Raw genomic sequence first — 18,979 nt, 5'->3', positions numbered from 1 at the left:
TTTGCTTTTTTATTTCAGACTCGCAATTTGCCTGAGAACTTTAACGAGGCCAAGTTCATCGGATTCTCCATGTACTCCACCTGTATCATTTGGCTGGGTTTTTTCCCCATTTACTTTGCTGGGGAGAACAAAGAGATTACGTTGAGCCTCTCCATGTCTCTTAGCGCCATCATCGCTCTTCTATTGTTATTTGTTCCCAAGGTAATGTTTACTCAAACCCATTACTGCCTAGCCTTACTTAGGACTTCCATTACTGCCTAGCTTTACTTAGGACTTCCATTACTGCCTAGCTTTACTTAGGACTTCCATTACTGCCTAGCTTTACTTAGGACTTCCATTACTGCCTAGCTTTACTTAGGACTTTCATTACTGCCTAGTTTTACTTAGGACTTCCATTACTGCCTAGCTTTACTTAGGACTTCCATTACTGCCTAGCTTTACTTAGGACTTCCATTACTGCCTAGCTTTACCTAGGACTTCTATTACTGCCTAGCTTTACTTAGGACTTCCATTACTGCCTAGCTTTACTTAGGACTTCCATTACTGCCTAGCTTTACTTAGGACTTCCATTACTGCCTAGCTTTACTTAGGACTTTCATTACTGCCTAGCTTTACCTAGGACTTCCATTACTGCCTAGCTTTACTTAGGACTTCCATTACTGCCTAGCTTTACTTAGGACTTCCATTACTGCCTAGCTTTACCTAGGACTTCTATTACTGCCTATCTTTACTTAGGACTTCCATTACTGCCTAGCTTTACTTAGGACTTCCATTACTGCCTAGCTTTACTTAGGACTTCCATTACTGCCTAGCTTTACCTAGGACTTCCATTACTGCCTAGCTTTACCTAGGACTTCCATTACTGCCTAGCTTTACTTATTACTTCCATTACAGCCTAGCCTTCCTTAGGACTTCCATTACTGCCTAGCTTTACTTATTACTTCCATTACCGCCTAGCCTTCCTTAGGACTTCCATTACTGCCTAGTTTTACTTAGGACTTCCATTACTGCCTAGCTTTACTTAGGACTTCCATTACTGCCTAGCTTTACTTAGGACTTCCATTAGCCTAAATGTTGACTGTTGAAGAAAAGTACAATGGATATACAACGTGCTGTACCTGGCAATAACGATTAATTCGACTAGATGTCAACAGATGAACGTAAAAGACAAACAACAGACAGAAGTTTAGTTGGGAAATGACGATCTATTTGTTCAACTGTTAGGGAGCCTCTGGGCGATTAAAAGTTGTCTGAAAAGATGGGAAAAAACGAGAATTAAGAAAGGTTGAGCAATGTCCGTGTTACAGAAAAAAAAGGGGGCGGGCTATGATAGTAGCTTTGGGAAGGAGATAGTTTATAAATTAAAATATTATTTGGTAACGTGTTTCATAATACGATGAATGCGATGAAAAATGCCTACGCCCTAGAGTTGGCAGACGCAGGAAAAGGACGGACTTAGAGCATAAAATATGACGTATTTAGAGTGGCGCTACGATAGGAATAATAATAATAATAAGGCTTGTCTTCGAGTCCAAAGATTAATGAGGAATTCAGTATTTCCCAGTGCTGCGCAGCCCCAGCTGTGACCTACATATTTTGCCACACCCAGGGCACGATAGGAATATAGATAAATTAACAGTCACTGGCCAGCCTTCACACTAGCAACAACTAGTTCCGGGCTTGACTCAGACTTGATCCTTTATAGTCATTAAACAGTGTTGAAATACAGATGCTGATCTTCTGTTGGTCATTACTAACTACTGTATGTTTTGTGATGCTTTTTTGCAAATCAACGAACTCCAACGCAATACATATAGACAATATAAAATATGATAAACATATTCACAGGTGTATGTCATCATATGGGTGCCAGAAAAAAATACAAGAGGGGCGTTCACCACGTCCAGGGATGTCAGGTGCCACATCGGATCCAAGTCTATGGCTTCCGGCGACAGTATTGATATCAAGTAAGTTAAGTTAAATGGACTTTATTATTGTTGACTTAACATGTCATATATTTGTAGCTATAAATAATTATCTAACATCAGTTTTAAATTGGGCATATGTCAATTGGAGAAATTCTGGCCTGCAGACTTTACATGCAAACATATATTTCTCTAGTTTTCGTATGAATATAAGTCATTGACTCGCGATTTCCAAGATTAAAGGTGAGTTCATAATTTCACACGATCACACAAATCCAGTTGCAACATGTAAATATTGTCACTGCAGATGTCACACACATCCAGTTGCAACATGTAAATATTGTCACTGCAGATGTCACACACAGCCAGTTGCAACATGTAAATATTGTCACTGCAGATGTCACACACAGCCAGTTGCAACATGTAAATATTGTCACTGCAGATGTCACACACAGCCAGTTGCAACATGTAAATATTGTCACTGCAGATGTCACACACAGCCAGTTGCAACATGTAAATATTGTCACTGCAGATGTCACACACAGCCAGTTGCAACATGTATATATGAAGAACTATGAAGTTGTTCCGAATTATTGTTTTATAAAAAATATGTCAAACAATTATTTGGAATAGCAACATTAACTTACATTACCCTTATATTCTTGGACAATACATCACTATAGTTTAATTATCGATATCCAGTTGTTCCGTATTTTCAACTTAAAACAAATTTATGTCAAATGACTTTTTTTTTTTCAAAAATATCGTCAATAGGTTGTTTAGGATTTTAAAATAAGAAAGTAATTTACTAGAAACGATTATTGAAAAACACTTTTTAGACTTATTTTACATTAAATTTTCTTGTTTTTTATCTGTAAAGAATGTTCCGGATTTGATTTTGAAAAAGAAATCAGCCCACATTACTTAAATTTTCTTACAAATCGTCGCCAAAATTGTTCCGAAGTTTATATAAAAAATCTACTAACACAAATGACTGTTTGAAATCCCTCTTCTAATAAATAAAACAAAAAATCTTCTTCTCATTTACAAATATCGATTGTTCCGGATTTTTATGAAAAACATTCTAACTATTTATGTAAAATCGCACTTCTGTCGTACATTACAGTTCATTTTCTAGCTAAACGTTTTAAAATCTAATTATCGTTAATATTATGTTCCGATTTTAAAGGAAACAACTTCCTAACACCAAAATATGGTATAAAAATCTCTCCACAAGAATATGATACATCTAATTTTCATACGAGACCATTCCAAAAATTTAATTAACGGTATTAGATTTATCTAGAATTCTCTTTTTCTCTCACTATATATACAAACATCAGGAACAATCTATTGCGTTTAAATGAAAATGCCAAAAGCTCTGTTGATAACTGTGCTGAGACATCGAAGTACAAGCACGAAATATCTGTTCTTTTTTTTTTTAATTACAAATCAATGCTGAAAGACTATCCAAAATCGCTTGTCTGACATATTGTACATATCCGGTAGATGATTTCCTCTCCCACAAAGAGCAATCTACAATCTTCCAACTAAGGACAGGACACACACCTCTGTTAAATTACCATCTCAATAAAATAAATCCCACACAACTCCCCTTTGTAGACACTGCGCCCATTCTTATGAAACCGTAAACCATATCCTTTTGAATGTCCCTTCCTAATCCACCTTAGGCAGACCTTACTACCACTCCAGCCCAACATAACCAACACCCTGTACGGCAGTGCTGAACAACTGAAGAAAACAGCACACTATTTTTCCTTGGCACAGTCTGCAAAAGAGCTGACAGCTCAGCAGCAAAAAGTTGCCTACTTGAAGAATCCGGTAGATGCCATTCCGTGATGTGTATTAATCAATAAGTAGGCTATTTGTTTGTAACCAGTTTGTTATAAGTTAAGAACATTGCCTGGTCGTGCGGTTAGCGTGCTGAACTGATTATCTCGACTGTCACGGGTTGTTTGTTTGTTTGTTTTACATGTTTCGGATGTTCCTTCAGAGTTAAAATTAGTTTACTTCCTAGTCCAAACCTCCCGCAGGACGACGGGGGGTGGGAGCTGGCAGGGTTTGAACCAGAGACCATCGATAAATCCGAACGACAGTCCAGCGCGCAAACTGCACAATTTTTACAACGGCAAATGAATCTTTGAAACATTATTTCTTTTGACCATCCAAATTAAATCACGTCTTGAATATTCCTTGCGAATAGGCGGATCCGACAGGTATCCGACTCCTACGGGGGCCTGCTCTGAGTTTGTGATAGCACAAACTCTCTTTGTAATCTTGTTGTTAGATAGTCTTGAAGGCGTAAGCCCGTTATAGAGCGAAAGCACTTTTGATCGAAGCGTTCCTCTAGAGCACCGAGGTCCCAGAGCCGTACAAAAGTGTGGTGAGTGCCACTGCTTTATTAACATTGATTTTTGGATGGTAAGCAAAGAGACCTATACTCTCAGTTGGGGGCTATCAAAGCGGTGTTGGTTTTAGCAGGACGGTTGTCGATTTCTCTAGACTGTGAAGCATCGTGAATATATAAACTAAAAAATAAAATGAGAGATCTACTACTCCCAACGCAATGTTGTTTGACCACTAGAAACTTCTTTACACAGCGCGGAAGAATCTATTCCATTGAAATTATAGCGGGGATGTGGTTTGTGTCACATAAAAATATCATAGGTCTCTTCAGAAAGGTATGACATCACTAATTTTGATAAATTTTTCACAAATGTGTCGTCAACTTTTCAGTAATATACTGACATCTGATTAATGTTAACGTGCTTGAAGCGTACTAAATCACTTATAATGCAATCGATTGTGATGCAACCATTTCTCGATAATTCAATCACACTCGAATTCAACTCTGATGCAATGAGCGTGAGTTTCCTTCATTCGAACTTGAACGCTTTCACTCAGACGTGACAATGACAAAACACTCAATGCGGGAGAGGAGCAAACGAAATGTCTCGAGGACTGGTCGGCATAGTCTGTCAGTGACTTAGTTCTCTTGTCTCTGGTGTCAGAGGCAAATAGATCTGCCACATCGCTAATGTGGACATTTCAGTGCCGCTAATGAAAATTGACAAGGACTTAGAAACTGACAGTGTCACGGACTAGTAGGACCAGCCTGAAAGGAGAAAAAAAAAAAGAAGTTGTCATTTACTGAATGATTGTATCCACCGGGAAAACTGTCCAGGAATTTTATTTTTTAATCGTTTTATGCTTTAGTATATAAAGTTAAGGCGTGAACAAGAAATAAATGTGTTTAATGTGTCTGTCTGTCTGTCTGTCTATCTAACTATCTATTTATCTATCTATCTATCTATCTATCTATCTATCTATCTATCTATCAATCTTTCTATCTATCTATATGTCTATATCCATCCATCCATCCATCCTTCTATCTATCTATCTATCTATCTATCTATCTATCTATCTATCTATCTATCTATCTATCTATCTATCTATCTATCTTTCTATGTATCTATCTGTCTATATCCATCCATCCATCCATCCTTCTATCTATCTATCTATCTATCTATCTATCTATCTATCTATCTATCTATCTATCTATCTATCTATCTATCTATCTATCTATATGTCTATATCCATCCATCCATCCATCCTTCTATCTATCTATCTATCTATCTATCTATCTATCTATCTATCTATCTATCTATCTATCTATCTATCTTTATTTACATTTATTTAATTTTTTCTAAAAATATTTTTTAAAGTTGGAAAAATGAATTCCTATATAATTTTCAGCCTCTAAATATTTGTATAACCCGATGTGTAGATTATATGAAAAAGTCCTTCTTTATATAATTAAGGATTTAAATATTACTAAGACTAAGACTAAGACTGTTTATTGATCCTTACGGAAATTTGTTGTGATTACAAGGACTATTTTCTCATATAAAGACAACACAACAGAAAAATACACATAAATACAACAGACAACATAAAGAGTTCATTCAGCGACTACACACAGGTATCTTGGTGCATTTCATGTTCCCTGATCAATGAGTGGCGGTGATAGAGTCTGACCGAGTGAGGTACGAACGAGTTTTTGTACCGCTCCGTTCTTGTTTTGATTGACAGCAGTCGCCCACTTCGCTAAGTTCGAAGCGTAAACTAATGCAACTGTGTGAGAAAATAATGCAACTCCATGAGATAATCTTCTCTTGCTGACACTGCACTCAATGTTAGTGTTGTTGTTTTTCATCTAGCTTTTCAAAGTTTTTATTTTGTTTTAATATTGCCTGGCTCTAAAGGTGGGATAATAAGATAGCTAGATCGGGGAGAGAGAGAGAGAGAGGCGGAGAGCTGACCACAGATGACCTGAATCTCCGATAATGTGCTATCGTGAAGGGCCCTGGGCTACAGTAATGGGCCCGCAAACCTTGTTATCCTGACACGGAGTGACACGGCCGGGAACGTAAAACACTAAAGCCGCTGTAATGAAAGCATCAAATTAGGTTTTCTTTTGTTTCAGCCCGGGACCTCACCCAAGAGAAGGACGGGGAGGCACACTATTAAAATGGCTTTTTAAACATTAGATGGGAGGGATCACCTCCTGGGAGCTTGCCCTTCGTGAAGCTCGTCAGTTTAATGGAGCAATAAGTTAAACAATAGTGTTTTTTTTTTTTTTTAGGCGGTGAAAACCTTGGCTAGGCGCTTCATCCCTGATAGAAGCTTATATGTGGAAATTACTTCTACAATTTTCTCTGCATTTTATTCGATTTCTACATGAACAGACGAGAATTGTTTTACTAACCTCGAAGAAGAACAAAATAAAAACACAAACCCTTTCTAAATTCTAACTACTGAAAGGAAATAGACTTTTGTTTTTAGTTTGTTAGCTAGAGAATAACATTATATCTCTAACATTAAAGTTGAAGTGTCTTTAGGTGTTTTTTTTATTATTATTATTAGTCTGAATAAGAATTAGATCACATTTTTAAAAGTACAGCCCAGTCACAGAAAACCGAGTGTAGCCGGAGGTAGTCGAAGTTGTAAACAATCAAAACATCAATTCTTTTTCAAGAAGTCAATATTTTAACAATTTAACATGCTCTGTGTTACGAAACGGAATATAATTCATTTTTTTGTTTAGAAGAACAGAGTGATACATTAAATATCTAACTTAAAATCTATGAACCGGCGACTTAACTAATAACTTTCTATAGAGTGCAGACTTCACTCTCTTGAACATACTCGATTACTTAGTTGATATTATTTCCTGTTGGCTTTTTTTTAAAACTAGATCGGTCTTTCTAGACCTGGAGATAGATACGACGTTACGTTTGGGTAGACACATTACACATCATACATAACAATATTAAAGACACTTCGTCATCTCCTCGGCCATGAAACATTGATCACTCAGGGCTACCGATTTCTAATATAAAAATGTAATTGACATAAACTATTTCCTAGTCCTTTCCTAGTCCTCTGTCTCTGGACGACGGTGGGTGGCAGTGGGCAGGGTATGAACCCGACACCAACCAGACGACCGAACGACAGTCCAGCGCGTATACCGTATGACCAGGCAGCTTCTATGTACAAATCAGTCTTTGCTTTTAACTACATTACGCTAGTAACTACTTTTTTTTTATTTGGGGAGGAGGGTTAGGATTTACTCAAAATAATGTCAAACAATAGAAATCAAACAAAATAACAATAGTTAAAAACAACAATACCAACAAAGAATCTAATGGAAAAGCTTAAAGAAAAGTTGAACTACACCCCCGCTTTGTGGCCACACTCTTCTCATCCGATTTTAGTCTGGTCACGTCTGCCGTGTACGTCACCGCTGGGACACTGGTGATAACTCACTCATGGGGTCAGGGGATGAGTTAAGACAGTGATTTTGTGGACCCTCCTACGCGTGACTGAACAAAATCTTTCTCTGACATTATGGCCCCTCATTCTAAATAATGCACATCTTAAAATGTGTTATTAGTTAAATAACAATACTTATAAGGTTGGTATAGCAGATTGTCTATGTGGAGATGTTGGAAAGAGATACATGGAGGTTATAAACTTTTTAAATGTCTTACAATGAGTTCAAACATAATAATAAAATGTATGTCTCTATTGTTGGAAAGTTACTTTAGCAGACACGAGTCTTTGGAAAGGTAGAACACTGGTTAAGAAGGGAACAGCAAATAAAGGAAAAAAAAGAGATACTGTAGGCCAATGAGCAGAAGAGAGAGAAGGAAAGAAAGTTGGGGGGGGGTAAGAGAGAGAGGGAGAGGAGAGAGAGAGGGAGGGGGAGGGAGATGGGAGGAGAGGAAAGAGAGAAGAGGGAGATGAGAGGAGAGAGAGAGAGAAGGAAAGAAAGTTGGGGGGGGGGTACGAGAGAGAGAGAGAGGAGAGAGAGAGGGGGAGGGAGATGGAAGGAGAGGAGAGAGGGGGAAGGGAGAGGAGAGAGAGAGAAGGATAGAAAGTTGGGGGGTAAGAGAGAAAGGGAGAGGAGAGAGGGGGAGAGGAGAGGAGAGAGAGAAAGAGAGAAGAATAGAAAGTTGGGGTAAGTGAGAGAGAGGATTAGACAAGAACAAACCTGTTCTTAAAAGCTATACTGAATAATTTTAACTTGTGCGTCCTTCTCAGAGCCAAATTCAGTGCAAATAGATCCGTTTCAATTCTGTCAATTCTGTCATCAGCTCTAGACAAACGATATACATCGACACCACTATCGGATCCAGAACTTTGGAGTGGGAGGGGGGCGATTTTTTCCAAATCCTAACCCTAAAGCCCAGTAAACCCTAACCCTATGCATAAACGTGCGTACAGCATATATATATATATATATATATATATATATATATATATATATATATATATATATATATATATAAATATGAGATAAAAAAGCAGTGAGAGAGAAGGATAGAAAGTTGGGGGGTAAGAGAGAGAGGGAGAGGAGAGAGGGGGAAGGGTGAGGAGAGAAGAGAGAGAGAAGAAAAAAAAAACAGCCATGTTGAGCCCTTTCTCTTGATAGTTTGGGGGTCTGGGGGAGCGCTGTAAGGCTCTTTAGTGGGGTTCGGATTAGTTTTTTTTTTTCATTCTTCACTGCAGAAACGCATTCTCCTGACATTTACAGCTCATTATTTATCAGTGGCTTTCGGGGCAAGGCCCCGACCCCAAAAGCGTTTTCTTGCATTTTTCACTGCTGAAACGCATTCTCCTGACATCTACAGTTCCTTATTCATCCTATTAAAAAATGAATTTTTAAATAATGTTTTACTTGAAAAATATTCTAATATGAGTTAGATAGGCTATCCTATTAAAAAATGAATTTTTAAATAATGTTTTACTTGAAAAAATATTCTAATATGAGTTAGATAGGCCCTTACTACATTTGCAAATAAAACGATTTGAAGATACCCCACATATTTAGATTTCGGCTTTGAAGATCGCCAACGAAAAAAGAAATTAGAATAAATTTTTTTTTTAAAAAAGCTCATTTGTAAGTCATACATTTTGTTCAATAAGCATGTTTGTAACTTTGTTTTGTTACAGAACTATAATTCAAAGCTCTAACAAAAAGTTTCGGAAGTGGGAGGAGAAATTAAGTGGACCAATTAGACTCTACTCTAAATTTGTTTGCATTTTTAGGATTGAAGCATAAATTATGAGCTATAGTCACAAATTTATTTAACTAGAAAAATAGCAGATTGAGTAAAGGTTGGAAAAAAGTGACTAGGAAAATAATATTTGGGTTCAGAACTCATCTCATTTGTTACTCTTATAATGAGAAATTTCGTATGAATTCTAAATTTTCCAAAGCAAAGTCTTTCTTTACAAAATTATGATAAATTTATGTGAAAGTACATAAACTCTGTCGACATATTTGACTGTTTTGTTTTAAAACATCGTGTTTTCGTCTGGAAAGGGGAGGGGCGGTAGAATGAAAACAATTAATCCTCGCTCCTTTTTTTTATTTTCTGCTAATGATTGCATTTGGCATTAAAGAATAGAGGTGGGGCGACTCGATATAAGAATTTAATTTATAGCACATATAAAGTATATTAGATTTTATAAGATTTTTCTTATAATTTTGTAATTTCTTAACTATAATTCAAAAAGAAAAAGTATTGGTTTGTCCAATGGGAGGAAGGCGATTGCATGTATCGCCCCTCCCACCTGGTACGATCCTTTTTTCATTTATATTTACTAATGATAAAATTTGAGATTAGAGTGTGTGTGCGACATAATATACAAATGGGTTCACATATCAATACATAGCTTATAGTATATAGATATTCAACTAATTTTGTTCGCAAACTATGATTTCCCCATAAAAGCAGGACCGCCCCCCCCCCCACACTCAAAGGGTTTAGGTGGGAATGGCAGTAGATGTATTCGCCCTCCCCCCCCCCACACACACACACAAACACCCAATCGGAAAACAGGGAAACGACATAATATAAAGATCGGTTAAAACACCAATAACACGTTTTAATCATATAGATATTTAATTGATTCTGTTAGCAAGCTGTGATTTCTACAAGTTTATTGGACCGCCCCACCCCACTCGAAAGCTTATGGGGTGGGGGGGGGCGGGATTGATGCCATCACCCCCTCCTGACCTGACCCCACCAAATCGGCCAAAATGCCTGAGGGGGGGGGACGATCGCCCCTACCGCCACCCTCCCCCTGGATCCGCCACACAGTGACGTTTTTAGACTAAAAGAAGCCTTTATGCATGTGAGATATTGGGCCCTTTAAAGTACAGATATTCAATATTGGTGTTCAATTTTTCTTCGGGGCCCAAAGATAAAGTCAATACAGCTTATCTACAATACTTTACCATCGTAGGGTTATCTTTTTGATACCATCTAAAGATTTGAGTGTTATTGAAACCTTTAAGGCGATTCAATGGAAGAGTCAAAGAAGTAGGTCAGGGATTGATGTCAAATAAACATGTCATCATTTGGTAGTTATTACTTAAATACAAACTGTTATCAAATTGCTTTTTCCTTTTTCCCCTCTCATCCATGCCCCAAGGGAGAGCAGTACGTGTGACAACTTGTATAAATCAGACAAGGGCCATAACAAGAACTGGAAGCAGAAATCGTTAGACGAGAAACGGCTCAGGTGCGTGGATCTTTGGAAGAGGTTAATATATATATATATAACATTGTATACTATTGACTCTATAGATTACTACGGATCAATAGATTTTATAGGGACGCTTTCGTAACGAAGGCTTATGAAAATCAAAAAGTTTTTAAGGTTTGAATTTATTTTTAGCTAGTTCAGACTGCTAAGAGATGTTGGTCTTGTATATCTGATTCATGGCTTTATGTTTATCATTATCAAACTCCGTGTAAGTGAGGTCTGAAGAGGCACAAATCCTCTCTAGTAAAAAAAATAATTCCTGCTATTGTATTCTGTTTCGATATGAAATTATTATTTTAGCTTTTATATAGCGCTACTTTCATGCTTGTAGCATTCTCAGAGCGCTATGGTTCAATCTCATTTGTGGACCAGTGTGGGGGATGAGGGGTATCTGGAAGATTGTTTTTCAGTGCTGCCTTTAGGCACTCAGTAAACGCAACTCTGCTCGAGTCGGGTGTCGAACCTCGAGCCCCCTTCATAGTAACCAAGCCATTCCAAGTTCAAGCTTCTCGACCACGCATCCCACAATATTGCTCCACAAATTAATTTTCAGAGTGATTAAAAAAAAAAAGTTAAATCTAATTACAAGTCTCATTGCTCAGGTCCGTCTCTAATTGATTTTGCCTTTGGCAATCCTAATAGCAATTACGGCATTAAATCCGAAGTGTTTTGAAGCCAATATCAAATTTAAACAACAAAACTACTTGTCTAACACGGTCAAGCCCGGCTTGTAATTTTTTATTGTTTGTACATTCTCTCAGTAGTTCAATAGAATTAAATGTAAAGAATAGTTTCTCCGTAGAAATTGTATTGATGATGTGGTTCAGGGCACTAGCGGATCCAGAACTTTGGAGTGGGGGGGGGGGACGCTTTTTATATATATATATGAGAAATAAAAAAAGCAGTCTTTCTTAACATTCTGCGATCTCCCCTAGCGCCCCCCCCCCTGGATCCGCCAGTGGTTCAGGGTTGCTAAATGATAGAGCGATCTCCTGCAGACCGGTAGAGCCATGATGAGCTTTAAATCACGATACTATTTCACTGCCTTTTTGTGTGCCCATTCTCGCAGTTTTTACATTCTCTCACTATATTTAATTGTAATATAAGTAATATGATTTTTACACAAATACAGCTTAATTGGCTCAGAAATTGTATTTTTAAATAAAAAAAAAAAAGATTTTTTTATCTGGTACCTGTTATTGACCTGTTACCAAAGTGCACAGAAAATAATTAGATAGCATCAACAAACACCTAGCTTATCAACATGTCCTATATTCGATACACCTGATACACCAAATAAATAGCTTTTTATTTTTAGTTAGTAAAAATATTCAATACAGTGATTACAGAACAAGATTATTAATGTCACGTTTTTTTATAAGAATGATTTTAAAAAGGTTTTTAAAAAAATCAAGAGAGAATATTTTGTATCTACATTTCCACTAAACTTGCAATCAATATATATATGTAAAAAAAAAAGAAACCGTATCTTGAGCAATTATAACTCTTTAATACAGTCAAGATAAAATGTACATTCTTATAATCTTACCCTGCAGGTTTGTCATGCAAAGATCTGGTGGAAACAATGGAGACAGCGGATACACTAATCATGGAGTTCTGCCCAATCTGTCAAGTATAGCCCGAAGCAGCGCCTTCGTCAACAGGGATAACTCCAACGACAGCACCAGAACTGTCTCCACGCCCATAAGCTCCGCCAGCCTCCCTGATAAAGAGAGACTCGCTGGCAAAGAGCTTCGGGAAAATCCGGGCGTGGAAGCGATACGACAGAGCCTTGCAAGGGACTTCCCCATCCCCGGTGCCGGAAAGCGCCAGCTCTCGCTTCGCCCGGGCTCGCCAGCTGAGAAAGAGAAGCACAGAATTCATAACGTGGCTGTCGAGGACTTGAGTGAGCTTCTGAGCAATGAGACTCTGGGATCGCAGACTAAGCCAGGGAAGCCAAGAGATTTTCGGAAATCTCTTTCATCGACATGCGTGTCCACTTGTCAGAAAACCAAGACTGCAGAATGCCAAACAGGCGACGAGCTGGTCCAGTTCATGTTACCTCCTCTTAGAAAAAGATGCGTGTCGAGGAATAAACTTAAGAGATCTGGCGCCGTAGATGACCACGCTGTTCCAAACTCGTCCCCTAGGTACCAAAAACCACATTTTGGCCTGAGCGATCCTTCGAGTGTCCAACATCCGTGCAGAAAAAGTCCTCTTGTAATTTGTTACACGCATGATCGCCAGGCGCTGTCTTCTCTACCTGATCTTGACTCGCCGAAATCATCTTCCCTTCTGAGTTCTTTAAATGATGGTCAGTTGTATCGACGACGCAGCCATCAGCATCCTCTTCTTAACCACGAGTTTGACAACTGCAGCGAGCGCTGCTGTAGCAACGACAATTTTCCTTTTCAATCGGCGTCCCCGCGTTTAGTCATTCCTACCACGCGCTCACATTCGAATTCCAGGCCAATGACGCCTGACTCGTCAGACTTCAGCTTTCTTGAAGGTGTGGAGGCTTTTGAGAGTAGCATAAGTCCTTGCTACTCTGAACGGCAACACCCGCCGTCGAACAAACTACGTAGATTTCCAGAGCCAGGGATTTCGCCTTCAAGTCGCATTGGACGAGGCGTCAGCGAGAACAACAACGTCTCGGAGCCTTCACTTCTCCAAGACGACAGCTGCAGTTCGGTGACCGCCAGCACAGCGTCGTCATCGTTCACGCTGCCGCCCTTTCAAACCAGCACCGACAGCAACCACAGCAACCATTCTTTAGGGGACATTGACAGCGAGGAGGACGTGTCGTCCAAGCGTGCCACTCCCAGCAGCTTCTACCAGGACCCTAATGATGAAGACGAGGATTTTGACGACGAGGACCTGGCCAACGTTCACAAGACAGCATCCATGCCTCTCATGGGGAACAACTCGCGCAAGACTAATGGATTAGATGAAATATCTCCAGTACCGTCCCTTGAGCCATTGGATCAAGAAGAAAACGCTGTACTAGAGTTCCAGAAGTATTTGCAAGGTCACGGTGTTAAACTGGATGTCTCTACCATTCAGTCTAGTGACCTGTAGTTCATGCATAATTAATGTCGAAGAACTCGGCTGGTATTTTCTTTGACCTTTAAGACAGAGATCGTTGAACCAATATCACAGCTAACAGGAAATTTGAAGTATTTTTTTTTTCTTTCTGAGTGTCTGAGTATTATGTTTAAATTTAGGAGTATTTTATTTCTGGTTTCTAAATCATCAAAATATTTCTTTTAAATGAAACTTCAGATAATTACACGTTATGGGTGAACATTTTCAAGTCTTGTAATTTTGTTGATTAACTTTGATTGCCGGCTCTAATCCTGCCCACATAACAGTCTCATTTGAAATAAAATACAAATGATCTGCCAATAGGCTCTCTCAAGACCAATTTCTTTTTAGTTCAGTTTGGTCGATATTTTGTAATTAAGTATCATCTCTAATTGGCATTTATTCCTGGCACACTAGAATGAGGAACAATAGGAATGAAACTGCCCGATATTGCACATCAAAGTGAGAGAGGGAGAGAGAGAAAACGACGAGATAGAGAAAGATAATGAAAGATATATAAAGAGTGAAAGATAGAGACAATGGAAGACCGAGAGAGAGAGAGAGATTGACATATATAGAGAGAGAAAGAAGAGAGAGAGATTGATATATATATATATATATATATATATATATATATATATATATATATATATATATAAAGAGAGAGAGAGAGAGAGAGAGAGAGAGTTTGACATATATATAGAGAAAGAAGAGAGTGAGAAAATGAAAAATAGAGAGAATGGGAGACTTGAGAGAAAAAGACACAGAATGAAAGAGAGAGTGGAAGACAGATAGATAATAATGGAGATATAGAGAGAGGTCTATAGAGCGAATGAAGATAAAGAGACAAGAGTAATATAAAGAGTGAATTAAAGAAATAAAGAGGCAATAAGGAGGAGTTATTTGCTAAGACTAAATAAAACAATAGAATAATAAATACAAAATGTCTCTAATGAGTTAAATGATACGTACTAATCCTCTAGGAATGTATGAACACCCAATCAGTTCATTTCATTCTAAAAATCTACTTTCTCTGACCGACTTGAAAATAAGCAACCCAATTCAATTGGGCAAGCTCATTATTATTATTATTATAGCTTTTTAACCCTGCATATACCACTTTTAACTTCAACACACCTCACGTTATTGCTTCTGTCATGTTGTGTGTACATTTCAGTATGAAATGTGTACAGGGAAGTCATTGAAGCAACGGTTCATACCCGTCTTCGAAATATATCATAGCGCATAACGACTTTTGATATTTGCTGGAATGTAAAGTCTGAATGACATGATCTTCTTGTGTGGACGAAGCTGAAACAATCTAATGTCTTTTCACAAGAGTCTCGATGGTGTCTGAATTTGTGTCTCATTTTTGTGTCTCATTTGTCGTCCTATTGGTGTGACATTATGATGATGATTATTACTATTGTTTATATTATTATTATTATGTTCCCTTTGGCTAATGTTTTTCTTAAAAGAAAATGATAACAACAAACAAAATAAGATTAACTGGTGCTTGTCATTGTAATCTGACATTTTTTTTAATATCCTCATTCCTATTTGAATTGTCTCAAACGATGTCTACATAGCTAGAATATTTGTAATCGATCCACAATAAAAATATTCAAACATGTCCAGGTTTTCATAAAAATATATATATATCTTAACATTAATACACGAAATAGTATCTCTCTGGATGAGTACTTTTGACTTTAAGTCTGAAGATTGAAATGTAAGGAACACATCAGCTTGATGGCGCTACACGGCTGATGCCCTTGCATAAAGGATCGTAACACAGAGGTCTGAAAAGCTTGATATTTACTTCATTCCTATATTTAGTATACATATTTAATTTATATTCAAAGCTTTCAACTAATTAATAAAAAAAATATTCCAGAGAGCACTCATTAGTTGGCTTATCCTTCCAATAGCCACTCTATTTTATATTCTTCCGAACTACTTGACAGACGAACACAGGATTGAAGTTTTAGGTAAGAATTTAATGTTTAAAATCTCTCGTCAGACATTGCATCACATGATGTCCTGTTTTTTTAAGAGTTCAATATACATAATCCTGTACGTTATTATTTGTTTGTTATTCTTTTTTTTCTGTATATTTTTCATATGTATTTCTGTTTCTGTTACTTTGAACAAATTTATTTTTATTTCTATATATAAAGAAAAGAGAATTGACAGAGATACTTTATTGTGTAATATGTGGTTCTGCCACTTTTAATATCTTTTTCCCACACAGATTTTAAAAATATTTTTTTAGATTAAGGAATGGTGAAGGGCGTGGTTCATGAAACAAAACTTTGGAATAAAGATGTAAAAATATTTATGCTAATCATGTCCCCCATGTGACTGTATTGCTCTGTCAATAAGAACATACTTACTATGTCAAACTATTTGGTTCCCAAACATTGGGTGTATTTTTGTTTTGTTTTTAAGAAGGGGACACAACTGTGATGAGGTATAATTTTATCTCTTTTTGTGAGGCTTATAATGCAATAAAATGTCTTCAATGTTTATCCATTACCATGGCTATATTTCCTAACACGCACAATTGTTCGCTACGTGATTGCTATATGATTGCTTTATGAGTGCTATATTAATATGATCGCTAAATGATTATTTTATAGTGAACTAGTTAATCCAAATGCCTGAATGACACACCAATATATTTATTGCTCACGCGGTGGAAAATTTAAATGTGGGTGTGCCATTTTAATGTGTTACATTTATATAGTATTATTTTATAGGTCTATTTGACTGATGTATCATAGTTTGTCATAGGTCCTATGATTCACATAATCAATATTGAGTGTCTGTCTTATCTTAACCGTCTGTCTGTCTTATCTTAACCGTCTGTCTGTCTTATCTTAACCGTCTCTCTGTCTTATCTTAACCGTCTCTCTGTCTTATCTTAACCGTCTGTCTGTCTTATCTTAACCGTCTGTCTGTCTTATCTTAACCGTCTGTCTGTCTTATCTTAACCGTCTGTCTGTCTTATCTTAACCGTCTGTCTGTCTTATCTTAACCGTCTCTCTGTCTTATCTTAACCGTCTCTCTGTCTTATCTTAACCGTCTGTCTGTCTTGTCTTAACCGTCTGTCTGTCTTATCTTAACCGTCTGTCTGTCTTATCTTAACCGTCTGTCTGTCTTATCTTAACCGTCTGTCTGTCTTATCTTAACCGTCTGTCTGTCTTATCTTAACCGTCTGTCTGTCTTATCTTAACCGTCTCTCTGTCTTATCTTAACCGTCTGTCTGTCTTATCTTAACCGTCTGTCTATCTTTCAGTCAGTCTTTCAATTTTTTTTTTAAAGAACATCAAACTAATGTTTTTATTAGTCTCTACTTCACAAATACATAAACATTGCTTTTACTTTCTCTACTAAGAAGTCAAAAGTCTAGATAGTCAAATCTTTAATGCTTTTCATTTTTTAGTGTTATAAGATATTTATAAAGTAGCGCTTGACAAGTTTGTCTCTGTTCAAAAATGTTATTATCTCTGTTGCAGTGATAAACTTTGAAGATGAGACTTACATTTTGTTGTAGCTTTAAAAAGTTAACTCTGCTAAACAAAATTATTTATGAAAAGGGGAAGGGAAGGGGAAAGTCTTTCTTAAAATTTCATTTATGCAGTCAATTTTATAAAATTTTGTTTATTATTTTTGTTTGTTTGTAATTAGCTTTCTTCTTTCCTTACCAGCACTTAACCAATGTTCAAACTAGTATTTGATGAGACTGTCTTGTTTATTGCTTGTCCTTCATTCTCTACTTAGTTCACATTTGAACCAGTAACCTCGACCTCTTATTATGTACTTCTATTGCCATCTCAAAACCTTGTTACAAGCTTGCCATCTTCAAATATAAATGTTATTTGCTATTTACACCGTGACCTCCGACATTGATTGCTTTTGACTTTGACATCAGTTTCTATTAAACTATTCCATTTATTACCAAATGCGTTTTCTATAAATCTGCTAGTCATTTGAAATGGAGAAATGCTACTGACCAACATCTATCTATCTCATGTACAACCGTAAGACGATATGTTACAGCGGGAACAACTTGTTGCTTATATCTTATATGTATAATAAGAAGAAATATGTGTATTTGATTGCATAAGAAATATTACACGTTTTGATGTAGTGACTTTATTCCAATCCCGAAACCAGAAATAAATCCATTTCATTTTGTTCCTCTATGGAGCCACCTGTACAATAAAATACTATTGTCACTTATTGTTAGTGTCTTTTAATATTTATGTATTGTGTTGTGATTTGAGAGTCCACCTTGCAGTATCTTTACACTTTAGGTCATTCTAGTTAACCTTCGCTGCAAATATTTATACGGTTTTGATATCAGATTTAGAATCTAATAGTATGAAAGTACCCTATGTCAGAGCTATTTGCTACAACCATATACAAGTTTCAGAAGTAGCAATATGGTATCGATTCATGTTTAAAGTTAAGCGTAACACAATAACAGTAAAGGATAACATCACAAGTTTTATGTTATAATTGCATTCGCTGAGAATGGTGTGACAGGCAGTGTCGTAAGTATTTATTCTCAAGATAAGGTTTATGCCAAATATTTTGATCATGTAATGGAACATAAAATTGTAGGCATCAACAAAAGGAAGTTTGGATGGTTAAATGTACTCTTTCACTCTCCCTTCCATTCTTTCTCTCATTCCCTCCTTAGCTCTCTTTCCCTCTCTTCGCTCTAGCACACACTCCTTTCATTTCCTCTTCCCCCTTTTCTCTCTTCATCTCTATTTCTCCCCCCTCTCAAACACACCCACTCTCTCTCTCAACCTTTC

At 37.1% G+C, this 18,979-nt stretch overlaps 1 protein-coding gene across 2 annotated transcripts in view; it reads left to right on the top strand.

The window, feature by feature from the left end:
• LOC106077013 (metabotropic glutamate receptor 1-like) overlaps window positions 1-18,398 on the top strand; it is a 163,023-nt gene extending 144,625 nt beyond the window's left edge. The window contains exons 13-16 of one of the 2 annotated variants that reach the window (XM_056032201.1): window positions 19-201; window positions 1,849-1,967; window positions 10,953-11,063; window positions 12,623-18,398. In XM_056032201.1, the coding sequence (XP_055888176.1) occupies window positions 19-201; window positions 1,849-1,967; window positions 10,953-11,063; window positions 12,623-14,144 (1,935 nt within the window). In that variant the 3' untranslated portion in view covers window positions 14,145-18,398. The remainder of the gene's footprint in view (window positions 1-18; window positions 202-1,848; window positions 1,968-10,952; window positions 11,064-12,622) is intronic. The other variant, XM_056032202.1, reaches the window with a different exon arrangement.
• The last annotated feature ends 581 nt before the right edge of the window (window positions 18,399-18,979 follow it).

This window comes from Biomphalaria glabrata, chromosome 6 (genome assembly GCF_947242115.1).
Source record: "Biomphalaria glabrata chromosome 6, xgBioGlab47.1, whole genome shotgun sequence".
NCBI lineage: Eukaryota > Metazoa > Mollusca > Gastropoda > Planorbidae > Biomphalaria > Biomphalaria glabrata.
The sequence above is the reverse complement of the archived record's forward strand: the minus strand, read 5'-3'. Positions and strand labels throughout refer to the sequence as shown.